Source organism: Marmota monax, unplaced genomic scaffold (assembly GCF_021218885.2).
Source record: "Marmota monax isolate L192 unplaced genomic scaffold, Marmota_monax_Labrador192_F-V1.1 WCK01_AAM20220418_F8-fsc00134, whole genome shotgun sequence".
In the NCBI taxonomy this organism is placed as follows: domain Eukaryota; kingdom Metazoa; phylum Chordata; class Mammalia; order Rodentia; family Sciuridae; genus Marmota; species Marmota monax.
In genome coordinates, this window is record NW_026692281.1 from 4,870,245 (window position 1) to 4,890,356 (window position 20,112).

General features: G+C 34.5%; 1 protein-coding gene across 5 annotated transcripts in view; it reads left to right on the forward strand.

Annotated features, from left to right (window-relative positions):
- The window catches only part of LOC124090050 (vascular endothelial growth factor receptor kdr-like), a 303,001-nt gene that overhangs the window by 20,722 nt on the left and 262,167 nt on the right, over positions 1 to 20,112 (forward strand). For all 5 annotated transcript variants that reach the window (XM_058578313.1, XM_058578318.1, XM_058578317.1 and 2 more), the window contains one exon: positions 19,557 to 19,653. In XM_058578313.1, coding sequence (XP_058434296.1) covers positions 19,557 to 19,653 — 97 coding nt within the window. The remainder of the gene's footprint in view (positions 1 to 19,556; positions 19,654 to 20,112) is intronic.

The window sequence follows — 20,112 nt, forward strand, 5'->3', positions numbered from 1 at the left end:
AATAAGAGCCATCAACATTGCCTTCTTTATTCAAAACCAAACAGCACTCTGAAGCAATGCAGAGAACTAATTAGAGTGCTTCCCAATTAGTCTTTAAAAATAAAAAAAAGAGGAGATATAAAGAAGTAAATGTTTTAAGTGGTCAAATGTTCTAGAGAGATAGAGGAAAATGTCTGTTGGTTTTCCTTATCCATTGTGTACTTTCACCTTGAGCAATAAAATAGTCAGCTTGGAAATAAATTGTTCTGCTTCTTTTGTGATGTTGGCTCCAAGTTGGGTCTTTTAGGCTATCATTAAAGTCAAGGATGTCTTGGTAGGAAGCTAAGAAAGAAAGACCCTTGTTGATGACTTAAGGAGGAAGGAGCTGTGAAGCCCCTGAAAGATAAAGGAATTCTTTACTTTATCCCTTTTGTTGGGAGAGGGAGAAAAAAAGGTTATGACATAAGATTTTCTTTTAAAGTAGTAAATAGACCGAAGTCATTTGGCAACCTTTGTTTGTAATACATTCCACACCCATCCACCTCCTTCCTGTCAATTTTACAGGCACCCAACAAAAGACAGAGGATTTGAGGCAGGCCAATGGATAGTGAATTTGAAACATGATCCTTGATTACCACTGATAGGCACTGGATAAAAAGGTTTTCTTTGATGAGATGTTTGAGTATGGACTAGTGTTCCCATTTGTGTACCCTCAATATCAAGCACAGGCCTGCAACACATTAGAGTTGTGTTGAATCGGAAAGGTATCTGAACTGTCCAATCCTTTATGCCAACTAGCTCACCTCTTGGAGCTTTCTAATCTACTAAAAAGTTTGGAGCCAATCATGCCCAGATCTAGGACCCCACAGGGGAAAAGAAAAGATGGAAACAAGTCTTTGTTTAGGAAATTACTGTCAAGTTGGGTAGATGAATCTCCATAGTTTGTGTTTTGCATAGCACATAAATGTAATTTTCTTTATTTATGTATTTACTTATTTTTTAAATGATGAATACAAATGTCATATATTTGGCATACCACATATGTTTTAAATTTTATGTGTTGTAGATTAATTAAATCAAACCAATTAATATATCCATTGCCTCATATATTTATTATTACTTGCAATGAGAATACTTAAAAATTAGTCCTTTAATAATTTTCAAATATATGATACATTGCTATTAATTATAATTATTATATTTTATAATAGATCTCCTGAACTTATTTTTCATTTCTAACTGAAATTCTGTTGACTAACACCTCCACAATCCCTCTTTCTACTCAAGCATCTGGCTCCTTTAATTCTACTCTTTGCTTCTATAATTTTTTTAAAGATGCCACATACAAGTGAAATCATGCAGTACTTGTCTTTCTCTGGTTTGTTTCAATTAGCATAATGCCCTGCAGGTTCATACATGTTGTTGAAAATGACAGGTTTTATATTCTTGTAAATTTTGTGATTAGTATTCTATTGTTTCGATGACACATTTTATTTTAAAATGTTTTTAAAGTTCATTAGAACTTTAAATACATAATAGCGGGTTCATTTTGTTATAATCATACATGTGTAGAATATAATTTGCTATATTTAAATCCCTAATACTTCTTCTTACCCTCCCTGCATCTTCCTCCTGTTCCTTTTTCTCTACTTGTCTTCCTTCTGTTTATTAATTGTGTTTTAAATTGGAATGACACATTTTCTTTATACATTCATCCACTGATGGAGAATTAGGTTGATTTCATATTTTGGTTTATTGTGAATAGTGCTGCCATGAACATGGGAGTGCAAATATCTCTTTGGCTTACCGATTCCACTTTCTTTGTTATAGAAACAGAAGTGGGAATACTGAAAGATATGGTGGTTCTATTTTAAATATATGTTTAGGAACTTCTCTATTTTTTTAATAATTGCTGTGCTAAGTTTCATTTCTGCCAACAGTGTACAAAGGTTCTCTTATAACCACACCAACACAAATACTTATCTTTTTGATAATAGCCATACTAACACTAATAATGTATTATATCATATATTACATTTCCATGATAGTTAGTGATGTTGATCCACTTTTCATATAACTGAGGTCCATTTGTATATATTCTTTTGAAAAATACCTTTGCAGTTCTTTGCCCATTTTTAAAAATCAAGTTGTTTTCTTGCTATCAAACTTTTTGAATTCCTTATATCTTAACCCCTATCAGATGTATATTTTACCATATTTTGTCTGATTTCATAGATTGTTTCTCCATTCAAATGATGCAGAAACTTTTTAGTTTGATATAATCCCATTTTCTTATTTTTACTTTTGATGTGCATTTTGTGTCATGTACAAAAAATACATGAAATTTTTTCTGTATTTTCCTCTAATAGCTTTACAGTTCAGGTCTTTAATCCATTTTGAATTTATATTTGTATATGGCTTGAGAGAAATGTTCAAATTTATTGTTTTGCATATGTATATTTATTTTTCACACACCCTTTATTGAAGTATTAAAGAGACAATGTTCCCCTTGTGTGTTCTTGGCATTTTTTTTGAAAGAACAATTGGTTGTAGTTATGTGGGTTTATTTCTGGACTCTATATTCTACTCCATGGACTATATGTCTGCTTTTGTGCTATTACCATGCTGTTGGAATTCTTATGACTTTTTAATAGATTGTGAGATAAGATTGTGTGATAGCTGTTCTCTTTTTGCTCAAGTTTATTTTTGTTATTCAATCTTTTGTGGTTCCAAATGAATTTAAGACTTTTTACTTCTGTGGAAAATATCATTGGAGTTTTGGTGTATATTTCTTTGAGTAGTATGTTTGTCAGTTTTGTCTTGCTGTGGCCTAACCCCTGAGGAGGACAACTTAGAGAAGGACAGGTATATTTTGGGCTCAGGTTTCAGAGATTCATTGAATGTTCAGCTTACTTACTTGCTCTAGGCCTGAGGTATGGCAATACCTCATGAAGAAAGTGTGCAGTAGAAAAAAGATAGATGCTGAGCACATGGCATTCAGGAAGGAGAGAGAGAGAGAGAGAGAGAGAGAGAGAGAGAGAGAGAGAAAGAGAGAGAGAAAGAGAGAGAGAGAAAAAGAAAGAGTGCACATGAGGAGCCAGAAACAATATGTAGTCCAGTAAGGCACACCCTTAGTGATCTGCTTTCTCTAGCCATGCTCAACCTCTCTATAGTGACCAAAAGTAGTATATTCAAATTACTAATTCATCAAAGCACTGATGAGGCACAGCTCTCATACTAAGCATTTCATGTCTGAACACTCCTGCATAATTGCATGAGTTTTTTAGGGTACACCTCATATCCAAACCATAGCAAATAGTGTGGTATTTTAACATTAATTCCTACAATCCATGAACACAGACTATTTTTCCATGTACAGATGCTCCTTGACTTATAATTGGGTTACATCTCAAAGTCATCATGTATTTAAAGTACTATATGTTGAAAATGTTTTTAATAAACCTAGGCCATTGAACACCATGGTTTAGCAACACATTATACTGTAGTATATAGGCCAGCCTTAGCAACTTGGTGAGATCCTGTTTCAAAATAAAATTTAAAAATCGACTGGGGTAGCTGGGCACAGTGGCACATGCCTGTAATCCCACTGGCTCAGGAGGCCAAGGTGGGAAGATAATGATTTCAAAGGCAGCCTCAGCAAAAGCAAGGTACCAAGGAACTCAGTGAGACCCTGTCTCTAAATAAAATACAAAATAGGGCTGGGGATGTGGCTCAGTGTTTGAGTGCCCCTGAGTTCAATCCCCAATACCAAAAAAAAAAAAAAAAAAAAAAAAAAAAAAAGTTCTGGGTTGTAGCTCAGTGGTAGAGCACTTGCCTAACATGTAACAGGCCCTGATTTTAATCCCCAATACTATAAAACAATCACACAAACAAACAAAAAAAAGGAAATGTAAATACAATGAAATACTTCTTCATATCCTTGAGGATGACTATAATCAGAAAAGAGATGTTAACAAATGGATAAATTAGTACCATCCTACACTGCTGGTGGGGATTTGAAATGGTGATTGGAGCCTTCCCCCCCCCAAAAAAAAAAAATTAATATCCCAACAATTCCACTACTAGGCATATGCCCTTGAGAAGTGAAAACATATATACACACAAAACTTGGTATATCAATGTTCATACTAGCATAATTAATAATAGCCAAAAGGTGAAAATAACCCAAATGTCCATCAACTGATGAATGGATAAGCAGAATGAAGTTTATGTATACAATGGACTATTTCTCAGCTATTAATAAATGAAGTAATGACACATGCTATGACATAATTAACCTTGAAAACATGCTAAATTTAAGAAGCTCATCACAAACACCCACAAATTCCATGCTTAAATTTAAGATAAATGTCCAGAATAGGAAATTCTATATATAGAGAGATTATATTAGTCATGGTCTAATGATGAGAAGTTTGGGGAGAAAAAGGGGATAAATGCTAATGGTATTTTTTGAGGACTGTAATGACTATAACTGTTTTAAAACTGATAGTTTTGATTTTTGTACAATTCATATCTCTGTGATCATAATAAAACATTGATTTATACAATTTGGATGGGTGAACTGTAGTTATGTTAAATAAATTTTATCTAAATAAAGCTATTAAAAGAACAAATTATTCAAGTAACTCCTAAAATGTAACTTGTTTTAATAATTCTCCCCCAGTGGATTAATTTGTACAATTATTTTACATGAATTTACTGAACACACATATACATATATGTGCTAGGCAGTGTCTCAGGTTCTAGCAATACACTTAAATATGCTCCTTACACTTGATGTGGTAAGGGATATGGGAAAATTATGAGGCAAATCAGATTATGCAATCTGAAAAGTGCCATCTGAGTGATTGACAAATTTTCTCCAAGTAGATTGTAAACTCCTTGGAATGCACTCATCTGTGAGTCATTTACATACCATAGATACAAGCAGGACTCAAAGGGTTTTATTAAAGTGTCAGCTATGTCATGACCCATGAGTATGACAGGATAAGATCTTCTTGTCTTCTTTGGCATCACTGAAGCCTAAAAAAGGTGTAGACAATTGCCAAAACCCTCCTTTGTTTCACTCTGTATGTAGTTCAGAATTAAGATCCATGGCCCTTTCTTCCTAAACTTTTGCCTTTCTGCTTGATTCAATTATTTTCAGAGCCATGAGAAGCCCATCTAGGGGAGAATTGTAGAATCATTGGAAACAGGGACAGTGGGGAAAAAATGAGAATGTAAAATTTCCCAGATTGTGTCGCTTGGATTTTGGCAAACAAAGGAGCAAAACATTTCAATTCTTGGTACATGGGCCAGTTGGTTGCAAGAGTGGAAATGTTGTGTTGCCTCTTTTACTTGTACCCACCACATCTTCACTTAAGTCCTTTTTCCCTTCTTATTTGAAAAATTGATACTAGCTAAACTCCCATGGCATGGGGGTCTTGGTGGAAGTTTCATTTCAACAAATATTTTTAGCGCTGGCATGCTATTGTTCTAGAAGTCTGTCCCTGTTAAAACATAATTCTGTTTATTCTTCCAGATGGTAATCTCTAAGAATAGCATAATGCAAAAAATACAAAACCCACACTCTGATTAGTTTAAAACAATGGAGTACATTTATTGCTTCATAATTAGAGGAAGTTTCCATAGGTAGAATAGTCCTTGGTGTTGTTTAGTTTGTTTCTATAGTAAAGTGATGCTGTTGAAGATATAGTTCCTTTATTTTTCTACTATTTCTTAAGGTATGGTTTCCATTCTTAGAATGGCCACCCCTCATGTTCCCAAATTGTTGCCAAAAATGCTTGGATCATAAATAATTTTTAGTCACAATTAGGAAAATAGACTTTTTCCTGGAATTCCTAATAAGAGTTGTAAAATTCAGCCTAAGAAGCCAGTGTGGATTACATGCCTACTCAAAACAATGGTTTGTGGCTAGAGAAATGAAATGAACAAATTTGCTTATGTAAATTAGGTATTACTTCTGAATATTAACAAGTAGGGCTAAGGTTATTTCCTCCTGAAATCCATGGACTGTTTAGGGGAGAAAGGGAAATGCCAAAAGGAAAATCTGAGTCTTAACTAGAAAGTTAAGAGGAGGCAATGCATATTGAGAAGAGAATCAACAAATGTGTGCTATGTAATATGATAAGATTTCTGAGGAGGGCTTTAGCCATAGATTGGCCTGTAGGAGAAGCAAGCAATATTTCAATTGAAGAAGGGCCAAAAATATTCTTTCTTGAAAAGAGCTAAGGATATGAAACCTTTTTTTTTCTTTTGCTTAAAATGTCTCACTGAGCTTTATTTTTTTATTGATTTAAAAAATATAAATGACAGTGGAATGCATTACAATTCTTATTACATGTATACAGCACAATTTTCATATCTCTGCTTGTATATAAAGTATGTTGACACCAATTTGTGTCTTCGTACATGTACTTTGGATGATGATGTCTATCACATGCCACCATCCTTGCTAATCACCTGCCCCCTCCCTTTCCCTCCCACCCCTCTGCCCTATCTAGAATCCATCTATTCCTCCCATGCTGCCCCTCCCTACCCCACTATAAGTTAGCCTCCTTATATCAGAGAAAACCTTTGGCATTTGTTTTCTTGAGATTGGCTAACTTCACTTAGCATTATCTTCTCCAACACCACCCATTTACCTGCAAATGCCATGATTTTATTGTCTTTTATTGATCACACATAAAACACACATTCTAAATGCTTTCTTAAGTGAGTATTCATTTATATATTTTTGGTTTTGATATCTTTAACATAACTGTAGAGTTAGTAGGGTTCTCCAAAGGTTACAAGCCCTTCCCATTCTGTGAGTATGAGTAGATTTGTCAATGCATGTAGAGAAATAAAACTTTTTGAGTTTTCCTGGCCCCACCAGTGTGCAAATGACATGGATGGCTTTTGCATCAATTTTTATCCTTATATATTTGATTTAATGAAAATATGGTATCTTCAAAAATTAGAAGATATACTCTCTTTTGGTGTGTATTATCAGCTGGTTCTTTTTTCCTTTCTGTTTTATAAATTATGGCATAATTTTCTTAAATTTGGAAGACAACTAGGTACAGTGGGAAAGCATGATAGTAGAAGTCAAATTAGGTTCATTTCTGATGCTAACTAGCTGTATGGATGACCTTAATCTGAACCTTCTTCCTCTTGGCTTTGTTGTCTTTATCAATTAAATAAAGTGATTGAACAAGATGGACTTAAGGACCTTCTTTGCTCTTCTAAGTACATTGCATGAACAAAAACCCCACTAATAAATAACCTACATATATCTATGCAGCTGATTGAACTAACTTAGTGATAGGTTTCATTGGAAATAAGTCTTTTTCCATCTCAGCACATGAGCATTTATAATGTCTTTTTCCATCTCAGCACATGAGCATTTATAATTCAGCTTGTAATCATTCTCACTTGTTCATAGGGGACAAGAAGTTTGGATAATGCAAATACACAGATGATCTGTCTGCCTCACTAGGAATAATAACAGCCACTTACTTCCCTCCACTTATTATCAGATATGTGAAAAGGGAGCAAGATGCCTTAGATTTGAGATCCATTTTAGATTTCTCCTGATGATTTCTTCTGGAGGAGGTATTGATAGACATTAATTTGGTTCACAAATGTAGCAAGCCAGAGGGAGAAGACTCAAAGCTAATCCCCTTGCTGGATAATGAGACTATGAAGAATAGTGAGTTGACAGTATTTGGAAGTCAATGAGCTTGGGAAGGGAACAGAAGGAATGGGTCCTGACACTCTCTCTTTCCTTAGTATTATAACTGCTAAATGTCTCTGGCCATAAGGAAAATTGTTTCAACTACTATAATCCAAACTAATGTAGTTGGTGTTGAACTTAGAAGGTTTGAAGGAGGCAGACAGCTGCTTGCTTCCTGGACTTGGGCAATGATAGACTTCTTACCCTCACCCCATTGACTTCTTTGCAGCTTCAACAGCTATATAACTAGAAATCTTCCAGCCTCATGTGAAGTAGTGAAGGTCTCTATGATTTTATATTATATAAGGAAGAGCAGATTCAAATATCTCCTTGCTCTTAGGCCCTAGAATTATGTGATGAAGAAAAAAAGCACATTCATTATTTCTACAAATATTTCTTGAGTGTCTAGTATGTACCAGGAATTTTCCCAGGCCCTAGGTTTATAGGGGTAATCAGTAAAATTATTGCCCTCATTGAGATGAAATTCTGCAAGAGGGAGACAGACATTAAGACAATGAATAAATGATACAGTATATTATAAGGTGGTTAGTGCTGTGGTGACAAACAAAACAGGAAATTGAGATTGGGATTAGACATTGGCAGAAAGAAGTAGATTGGAATATGATAAGAAATGAACAAGGGAAGCTCTGCAGGTTTTCCCATAATTTTATCTTCAGTTTTCCAGAATGTAGGGTTGTTTGCTCTGATTTAAAAAGCAACAATAAAACCCCAAACTATTGAAACAAAAAACAAAGCAAAGAAACAAACAAATAGAAACATATCAATTAGTTTGGCTTCCTCAATAGCAAAAATGTCTCTTGAACTAAAAAAAAAAAAAAAAAAGAAAAAAAAACCCCAACAAACAAGCAAATAGAAATTTGAAATGGGAAACACAGTCTTGGTTAAAATCAGATTTTGATGTCAGTACCAAAACTTTCCATGATTTAAAGTCTATTTTTTTTTAATTTCTCTGTCTTCTCTCTCTTTTCCATCACCATCACCGCCTATCTCACAAAAACTTGAAAAATATAAATTAATTAGAATCTGTAGAAGGAGGTCAGTAACTCACCTGTCATAGTGGTGGTGTTTTTTCCTTTATTGTAGAGAAATAGTTGCTCTAAAATGTCCGGGATTCCATGGAGGCAATGTGGGGTAGAACAGCTTCCTGACTGTTTTTGTTTTTCAACAACAATGGTCAAAGCACTTTTTTACTGACTCTTATCTTTAAGAGTAGTGCCAGTGTGACTGCACATTATTTCCTTCTCCTATTCCTGAGAATAACACTCATTTGGAGGTTCAAAGGAACGGAATACCAGGCTCTGGTTTGTTATCCCTTCTGTAGACCTATCAAATAATGTATTTACGTTTTTTCCCTTCTCATGTTTTTAGTTCATAGATTCTAAGCCTCAGGATGGAATGGAGAAGGTCCTAAAATGTAAAATAACTAAACTTAATATCTCTTTTATAATTTTTATCTATGTCTCTCTAGTTCCTTTCTCTCTCTGGGCCTCAGTTCATTTAGGTATAATTATTTGAACAGTTATAATTGTTAGAGCTTGCTAAGAGGATTATATGACAATAGAAAGGAATGCACTTTAAAGCTATCATGAGATGTCCAGATGCAGAGACTGACCTTGAGTCATCATAGTTAAGGCCCCAGAGCCAGCTATTGTCAGTCACCAATAGAGAGGAGGTGGTAGCTTATCAAAATAACACACAATTCAACAATAATACAATATATGCATGTATTGAAACATCATATTTTACCCAGTAAATTTGTATAATTATTAAGTGTCAATCAGTAGTAGAAACAATTTTAAAATAACACATGAACAGAGATTCAAACTGCATGGGTGTTCACCTTTTGTTGCTAAATTATTCAAATGAAGAAGTTAACAAAAAGCATGTACTTGTTTTAGCATGTACATGCTAAAAGCCATTAATGGAGACCATAGCCTCTTAAGGGAATAAAGAAATCATTTCATTAAGAACAGATATGCCAAGGAGCAATTTCTCTAAAGAGTATATGTGAATGATAATTAGTGCATAAAAAGATATTCAATATCCTTTGCCATTAGGGAAATGACAAGACCCTGATTCTACTATATATATCTATCAGAGTGTCTAAAATAGTGAAACTACCAAAAGTTGATGAAGATGCCAAGAGAGTGTATCACTTTTAGTGGGAATTTAAAATTGAGCAGGCACTCTGTAAAATCAGTCTGGAATTTTTTTTAGAGAATTAAAAATGCAATTACACTATGACACAGCATTTCCACTCTTGCATATTTATTCCAGAGAAATAAAAATTAGTGTTCACTCAAAAACTTTTATACATGTTCACAGAAGCTTTGTTCATAATAGCTCCCAGTTGCAAACAACCAAAATGTTAAAAAATTGTGGCATATCTATACCATTGAATACCAATCAGTAATACAGAGAAGCCAAATATTGATAGGCACAATGATTTGGATGATTCTCCAAAGAACTATGTTGTGTGAAAAAAGCCAATTCCCAAATACTACATATTATAATTCTTATAATGTTCTCACAGTTAGAAAATGTGGAGATGAAGAACAGATTAGTAGTTTCCAAGAGTTAGACATGGTGAAGGCAGAGGGGGAAGGTCAGTGGGTAGGAATATAAATGAGATCTTTGCAATGATAGAATATTCTGTATCTCAATTACAGTGGTGTTTATGCATTCTATACATGTACCAATGTCAGTTTCCTGTTTTGGACATTGTTCTATAATTAAGTTTTAACCATTGGGGTAAACTGAGTATAATGTATATAGGGCCTTTCTTACTCTCTTTGAAACTTCCTGTGGCTATACAATCATTTTTTTTTAAAAAAGGAACAAAAGCACATATAACAATATCTGTAATCTAAGTTCAGTGATTTATCTAAGACAAAATTGAAGTTAATCACTAACATATGTTGATTCTTCAGCCTGTCCTATCCTAGAATCAGGGCAACACAGAAGACAAACTAGGAGTTAGACATCCAGTTGGAGAGGAAATCAATACACTAAATGTCACTGTTGTCTTTTGAATGTGGTTGGGGGGAGGGTTTCACACCTGAAAAATATGTGGCAAAAGGTGCTTGTGATGGCTAATCACATCTCAGTGACTTTCAGTAGTGAGACTAGTCAAGCCAATAAACAGAAAAAGATCCTTCCTTTAAACCCACCCTTCAATTCCACCCTATTGTTTCTCTGCACACAGATGACTATGTAACTTGTTTGCTGCTGGTGAGTCATAGTTTGCTTGTTCTGTCCTCTGAAGGACTTAACAGGGCCATTGCAGAGTGAACTTGAATTTTACCTGACTAGTAGGTTCATCCAATTTCCAACTTTTATTTGCTGTATTTATGTTTAGTGTGTGTTTTTTGTTGTTTATGAGCCTAAGTAAAATTCTTAAATCTTCTGTATTTTGAGATAGCTCATGACTCAACTTGTTCAATATAGATTGTCTATGCCTAATGTTGAGGTTCAATATTAAAGCCCAAAACATCCAAAGGACAAAGTGATTTGGCATAAAGTGTTCACTTTTTGCCTGGATGCTGATTATTGTTCACACAGCTTTGATTTTATAGTATGGTATGTAGTTCAATTATCCCAATCCTTCTTGAAAGCATTCGTGCTTCTGCTCTGACCAACAGTGATCTTCTGCCTGCGCAAATATGCCTTATAGATTTTTCTGCCTTTGTCATTTGTCTCATTGTACTCCCCTATTTGAAGAGCCCTGTACTTTCCTGATAGCAGAATTTTGCTAAATCTTTAAGTCCTAGATCAGAAGCTACTTCCTCTCGGGATACATGATAGTGGAGTTCATTTTCACATATCTATACATGCAAAGAATATAATTTGCTCCATTTAATTACTCAGTACTTCCTCTTTCCCTACCTTTCTCCCTTTTCCTGTTCCCCTTCCTCTACTCTACTGGTCTTCCTTTCTATATAGTTATTGGTTTTTAAATTGGTACTTTGTAGATATTCATAAAGGTGGAATAATTTTTTGTATATTCATACATGCACATAGAATAATTTGGCCTATTTCAGTTTACATTTCCTCTCTTTTCCCATCCCTCCTCTTTCCACCTCAATCCCCTTCCCCTACTGATCTCACTTCTATTTTCATGGGGTCTTCCCTACCTTTTCTCCCCTTATTTTTTTCTATTGTCTTTCTATGAGAGAAAACATTGATCCCTTGACTTTCTGAGTCTGGCTTCATCACTTAGCATGATGTTTTTCATTCCCATTCATTTAATTTACCAGATTTCTGGAGGAATGGCCTTGAACTCTTTAGACCTTCAGGCCAAATATACTTGTTCCATAGTGTTAGCTGCTATGGTAAGTAAACCTCCTCATCCTTTCAGGCTATTTCCCTTGTCAGAAAAGCCAGACCATTTGATCACTGGCATGAATCCACTGAGGATGGTTTATATGCTCCATTTTATGAGCTTTTAACACCACAGCATGTCAGCATGAAAGTTTTTAAAAGACAACCAAAAACCTAGCTGGTCTAGTTCCCCTGCTTTTATGGATAAGAAGCTATGGAACAAGAGAACAAGAGAAATGATATATCTGAGATCACACAGCAAGTCAGGAGCCAGATTTGGCCTAGAAAATATGTCTTTTGGATCAAGTGCTGCTGTGTGTCAGACACTTTTCCCTTTATACATCTTAACCCTAATTCACACAATATCCCTATCCGATGGATGGCATTATTATCATCTCCATTTTACAACTAAGGAAAATGAGGTACAGTTTGACTAAGTAATTTATCCATAATCACAGAGATAATGGGTGGGAGAGTCAGAATTCAAATCTAGGAAGTTGACTCCAGATTCTATATTCTTAAGCACACTGTTTGCCTGCCACTCAGGGCCTGGCAGGACCTGGAAGATAATATGCCCCTGCCCCTTCCTGACACTTGAGTTGCCTCCTCAGTCAGCCCATTACCATATACTGAAGGTAAACCCCAATTCCAGTGCTCTTGACTTATCATGATTGTCCTGTTGTAATCAGAGAAAGTTTTTTTGAGTATCAGCTCTCTAGGGCTGATTGATTTTTTTCATCTGTGGGAAATATGACATTGGATCTCTAATCAGAATTGGCAAAGGGAAATTCTAAAAGGTTTAGGGCCATGAATTATAGTCCATCCTACCATATCTGCTACCATCTGGACTAGACTGGTAGGGACCAAGCAGGGAACCCTTTGTACTCAAATGTGTTCTGATGATCCAGAAAGTTCCTACCAATAGTTGATCTATATAAAAGCAAACCAGATTCTGTGAGATTGATCATAGAATACTTTATGCCCTAGGCTCACTGCTTCTGCATAGAATCAGTTGTCCTCTATTTGTAGTATTGTGGTGTTTGGAGTACATAAAGAATGCTATTTCTGGAGGGGAATATTGGCCTAGAGGAGGTAACATGAGAGGACCAATAAACAGTATGCTTTAGTTTATATTTTCCTTTGGAACCATTTCTTCAAGAAAAGGAGAGAGTTATATAGAATCATTTATATAATTCAGAAATTGTAAAAATGCTTTGCTTACATTGTTTGATCTTAGATGACACAGGCTAATCTACAGTACTGGGAAAGAAAGGGAAGCAGAATAACTAAATAGATATACTATGGGGGTGGGAGGGAAAGGAAGATACTTTCATGGGTCTCCGAAATGCTATGTTAAGAACTGTCTCTCTCTACTCCCCCAGCTTCCTGCATGTCGTTTCCCCCTTTTCAGCAATTGACTCCCCAAGGAAGCCTTCCTAGAAAATATGCAAGGTCAGGAAAGAATGTGCCTGACCTTGGCCTGTGATTAACAAGAAAGACAATTTCTGTCTAAGTTGCTCCTATAGAAGGGCACATGCTTTCTTGCTTCTGATGTATTGTCAACCTGAGCCTGGCTTTTCCTCTTGGCAAATGTTACTATGAAGAATTGGAGGTGAAATTTTCTCACCACTGGCAGCTCTAGGGTTTGGGGTATGATATGGAAGAGGCTTAAAAAGAGCTTGCCTGGATTGTCAACTTCAAGTGGAAATGACTTTTCAGTGGGCCAACTCTATGGGTTCTAGAAAGAACTTGGTTTGAGGCTCCTTTGTTCCCCCAGTTCTTTTAACTCTAAACCACATGTGTTTAACAGAGCTTCAGGAGATTTGATCTCACTCTTTTTCTAGGGGTTATACTTCTCCTAGCATCAAAGTAGGCTGAGAAATAGTCAGAGGCAGAACTGATATTCAATCACAACCTACAGGTTCAGCCCTACCATTTGGCTATTTGTTAAGATAGTATGCTATACTGGTTAGGAGTATAGGCTTTGGAGTCAGCTGTCGGGATTAAATCATAGCACAACAACTTACTAAATGTGTAATCCTTAGTGACATAACCTCTGTGTCTCAGTTTTATCAGTTGTAAACTAGAGATAATGGTAGTACTTATTGATACTTGTAAAACTTCTTAATGAATGTTAGCCGTGTTTTTTCCCCTACTGGCTGTCAAGGGACTGAGATCCTTTCTGTCTGGGCCCATGTCAATGCTTCAAATTTATACCAATTTTTTTTTTTCTCTTTCAAGTTACTGGATTCTAGCTACTGACTTTTCCTAAAGTTGTTTCTTTCTTTTAGTCCAGCAAATACATTTATATAAAAGAACTTCTTTTGCCTTCTATTATTTAATCCCTTTCCATATATTTTCTCTTTAGCTTCTTCGAACTTCTGAAGTGTGGTTTCTTGTATAAGCCCATGTTCCTTCACCAGTTTTTCTTGCACAGACACACAAATAATCAAAAGGAGCAGAAATTCCAGATTTTCTTGGTTTATAGATTAGTATATCTAAATTTCAGGTGCATTTTCATTATTTTGTCTTTGTCCAAACTAGACTGTTGCTCTTGTTAAAGACTAACATAATTGGAGAGAGGGAACACACACTATGCTCTATGTAGCCTTTTTGCATGTGCTGAACTCTCAGTGTTTGTTATTCACATTGAATTTGAAAATATTCTGCTATAACAAGACAACTCCCAACTCTTTTATGCACTACTTCCTGAGAAGGCTCCTACATCATCTCTAAGAAAAACAAATTCAGTCAACAAGTCAAAAGTCCATAAAACACAAGCAAGCTCAAGATGAATTGAGAAAGAGCTAGGAACCAGCAAAGGAGGATAAGTTAATGGGGCTTAGGGGCTATCACCCCTAAACTTAGAGAGGCATGTCCATTTCTTCTCCCACTTTTTCTCTACTTTATGCAGTGGATTCATGGGATGGCTAAGAAGGGTGATTTTAATATAGCTGAAAATGAACCTCATCAGAGCCAGATATTTTAGTTTTGAATCTACTTTGTTCTAAGTATTTCCTCTAACATGTTGTAGGCATGGTCACATCTAAGCCTTATGTTTCAAAAGCAAAGTGCAATCAATATTTTTTTCATGGAGATGATAATTAACTTATAACAATGTAAATTTAATGTGCCTGGCAAAATGGACAGCAATAAGTAAAATATGAGAAGCAATCCTTCTTCTGTTCCATGGAGCTTAGAGATAATACTAGTGAAAACTCTCTCTCTCTCTCTCTCTCTCTCTCTCTCTCTATATATATATATATATATATATATATATATATATTTGAAAGTATATGTGTGAGTATGTGCATGTGTATGTGTGCTTGCACTTTTGTGGTAAAGTCTTCCTTGCATATAAGAGATCATGTTCCAGGCATACCTGGCTCATCATTTGATAGAAATTCTTCAACTAGACAAGACAAATTCCTTCACAAAATGGGAGCTGGTGACCATTAACAGTGTTATTGAAGAATTGTAGTTTCAAAACTGACAGCTGTACTGATATACAATTTTATACTGAACATAAGAGCTCTAAGAGTCATGAAACTGCTTCCCAGTCTCTCGTATACACACTATTCCCAGGGAGAATCCAAGTTCAAGAGGCACATCTTTAGCTCTGAGTAGTGATGCTAATGGTAGAAGTTATAGATACTGAGGCAGAAAATCAAGGGAAATACTGCTATTTTATAATAATAATAATAATAATAATAATATATTTTTAAAGTTTTTATTATTTGTCCAGTAATAATAATATAATACTTACTGGACAAATAGTGTTCTTGATGTATTAACCTTTGAAATCCTTTAAAAATAATCATTCTATTTATTTGTTCTAATTTGTTATACATGACAGCAGAATGCATTTCAATTCATACTACACAAATGGAGCAAAATTTTTCTTTAAAACCTTAACCAGAAATATATGTGATAGTTTCTACTTTATTTCCATTATATATATGAGATGATTGCAAAGAGGTGACATGTGATGGAAATGAGTCATAAAGCTAGATTATCTGTCTTCACAGTCTGTGTTCTCAAATTCTGTATTAGATGGGATGAATTATTAAATTGTTCAAAATACATCACTTATTTATTTACTGAACATTTATGGAATTGACCACTCCCTGTCCAGCTCCCAGACCTCTTTTTCATACCTTTTGTAGTACTTTAACAAATTCAATAAAATCACTTGTTGACATGTGGTTTTATCAGTAGACAGAGTGCAATGACCATATCTGAGACATCTGTTGCACTTATATCATCTATCCTGTTACATGGTTCATACCTTGAGTTGGTCATGGGACAGACTCTGTTGGATATTTTAAAGTAGGGAGTAAAGTGAAGAATAAAAACAGCTTCCAACATGACATTGCTCTCAATCTCTGAGAGAGTCAAACAAAGGAAACATGGTATTTTCCCATGAGGCAGAATGAAATAAGACCTATAATTATGGTATCATAGTTTGTTGCTGGGGAGCCTCAGGGAAAGTAGCAGTTAATTATTATTGTAACTTGAATAAAGAAATGAGGAGTTCAAAGGTTCTCAGCAAAAATAAATTATAAATGTTTAAGGAGATGGAAATATAATTATCCTGATTAGATCATCAAACATTGAATATATGTATGATATTATCACACTGCACCTTAAAATATGTGAAAACAACACAAAGAGAAAAAATATTCTGGAGAACATTGATATGCAATGTAATGTGAATTAATACCATATCTGAATACAATTAAGTTTTAGCAACCTGCTTGGATGATTTGGCACGAGGCCATTAACACTGGATGTGGGAAAAAAGATGAGCCAAACTCTACAGATGCCAACAGCAAAACTTACTAAGAAATAGTACATGCTTATTTTATTTATTTATTTATTCATTTATTTATTTCCATTTTTTAAAAATTTGTTTTAATTAGTTACACATGACAGTACAATGATCTTGACATATCATACATTTGAATCAGATGGGGTATAATTTCTCATTTTTTGAGTGTACAGGTTGCAGAATCACATTGGTTATACAGTCATGTATATTCATACAGCAATAATAATGTCTATTTTATTCTGCTGTCCTTCCTTTCCCCCTTCCCCTCCCCTCCCCTCCCATCACTTCTCTCTACCCAGTCTAATGTGACATACTTCTTTTTTTTTTCCCCTCACATCATCATACCTGTATTCTGTATAACGAAGTGAGTGGTAGATAGAACAAAGGTTGATTATAAGCCTCAGTTTTTATATTTTTAGCATCAGTTTTCTGATTTTCAGGATGAAGGATCATACTTGCATCTACTGACAGGGTTGTTGTGGTGATCTAGTGAGCAAGTGTAACTATTAGCATATTTAATAGTTCCCCAATATTAGTTTCATTACACTTGAAATGATTGACGATAAATATTTGTTTCTTGGCTTATTTATTTTTAATAGGAGATTTATTATCATGGTATATAATCGAAAGTTTATCTAAATGTATTTTATAGGTCACCTATATTCCCCAAAATATTGTGGAACAAACCAGTCCAAAACCCAGAGCAAGCATCACATATATTAAACAAATGAATTCTATTCAGAGTTTCCAAATAACTCTTGCAACTCAAAAAAAATTTTTTTTAAATCCCACAAAAGGGGCAAAAGATTTGTACATACATTTCTCAAAAGAAATGATGAAAAAGCACATCAACTTACATGCAACTCTTAGTAACTTGGAAAATACGAATCAAAACCACAATAAAATACCTCAACATACTCATTAGTTTGGTTTAAATGTAACAGACTCTATAATACCAGATAGGGGTTGTGGCTCAGTGCTAGAACTCTTGTCTAACATATGAGAGGCCACCAGGTTTAATTCTCAGCACTGCCAAGAAAAAGGCCATATTGAATATTTGTAAGAATATGAAGTCAACTGGAACTCTCCTTCTTTGATGATGGGAATGCAAAATGGTACAACTACTTCAGAAAAATGTCAGGTGCTTAAAAAGCTAAATAAATACAGGTAGACTTATAATGTGGATCATGTGATCATTCCACTATTGTGTGTTTATCTAAGGTAAGTGATGATATATTTCCACACAAAGACATGAATATTCATAGCAGCTTTATTCACAGTAGTCCAAACTTGAAACAATTCAGATGTCCACCTACAAATGAATCTCTAAACATAATGTGATATATCCAACCAATGGAATACTGCTATGAAATAAGAAGCAATTAATTATTGATAGATGCTATGACATGCCTGCATTTCAAAATAATTATTCTGAGTTATTGAAACTAGGCATAAAAGAGTATATATTGTATAACTAAATTTATTTGAAGTTGTAGAAATTTCAAAAGGATCTATATTGAAAGAAAGCAGATCTGGGAGCAGGAATAGATGGGTTACAAATGGGGCACTTTGTAGAAAAATATAAACATGAAAATCTGTAGGAAAATTTTTTGGGTGATGAATATATTCACTATCTCCATAGTGGTGAGAGTTTCCTATGTGTGTACATATATGTTTAAATGATCAAAATTTACACTAAATTTTTGCAGTTTGTTGTATTTCAATTATACTTAATAAAGTTATTTTTAAGAACTCCATTGTCTGTATTGCATATTAAATATTTATGAACTGGGAGTGTAGATCAGTGGTAGAGTACTTGCCTAGCACGTGTGAGGGGCACTGGGTTCAATCCCTGATATAGTGGTGAAACAAACATTTGCATCTTACTTATGCAACTCTGGGGTTGTGATGATTCAATCTGAATTCCATTAGATTTGGTTCCAGCCTCTGAACCAAATGCTCCAATTATCTCAAATTCTCCTTAAAATACCAACCTAACTAGGTCAAGTTCTTTCCATAACAGAGTAAGATGAATAAATTAAACATAAATGTGAAATTTCTCAAACCTCACACCAAAACTGAAGTACTGTCATTTCCCTATTTAAATGGTTAAAATTAATTGGCATATTCAAATTCAACATCAATGAGGCTGTTAATTAGATACTTTTCACTCTCATGGGTAGTTCTGAACAATAATTGCAAACAATTCAGTCTACCACAGGTAATCACACTGAAAAGTGCCATTATATTACCTATCCTCCTAGTTTCCCTGCTTTGAGACAACCAACTGTATCGAATTTCATGTGCTTTTAAGTTATATGTACATGTGAATTAATTTATTTTCTTATTTTGCAGAAATATTATATACTATACACACTGATTTATATTTTGCTTTTCATTTGAATTATTTTGGAGACTGTCCTTTATTGGTATATAAAAATTATTTATTACCATTCTACAGATATTGTAGCCCACCATGTTCATATAGTATAATTTAATCAATCCCCTTTCTATGGGCATTTGGTAGTTTCTAATTATTTGCTGTTATAGAAATTGTAGTAATTGGCATCATATACACATAAGTTTGTACATGTGCAATGATATTTGGATGTATTTGAAGACAAATTTTGAAAAGTTCTAATGGCAAGAAATTTTATTTTGGTTCAGGTCTTGCGAGTGAAGAGACCCTGATGAAACCAAAACTGAACATTTTGGGAGATCAAGTGGTGATCCAGGCTGGTGGAGTATTTGACATTACTTGCAGGTAATAATATCAAGACTTTCATTTTGTTGTAATTAAAATACCCATGTAGGAAGTTTACAGAAACATGGTTTTGTTCCTACTACAAATTTAAAAAATTATTTTATAATCATAGAGAATAGGAATTGAAAGGAATAAGAACTCTCAATTGGAAGTTTCAGGATATATTTGGAATGGAGGATATTTTAGAAAAAGGAATAACCTCAAATAAGTCTTAGAAGTTGGACTATACATCTTTCATAAAAGTTTCAAGTGCTTGATATATTTAGACCCACATCAGTCCCATGGAATCGAAGCAGGGATGGTTATCTTCATGTATTTACTCAATATATATTTATTTAAGACTGGACTAAGTCCAGAAGATGTGATAATGTATAGTATAAAGATCTCTGCTCTCATGGACCTGAAATCCCAATGATAAAGACAGATAATATATATAATAAATAAGAAGTTGTAGGGTAT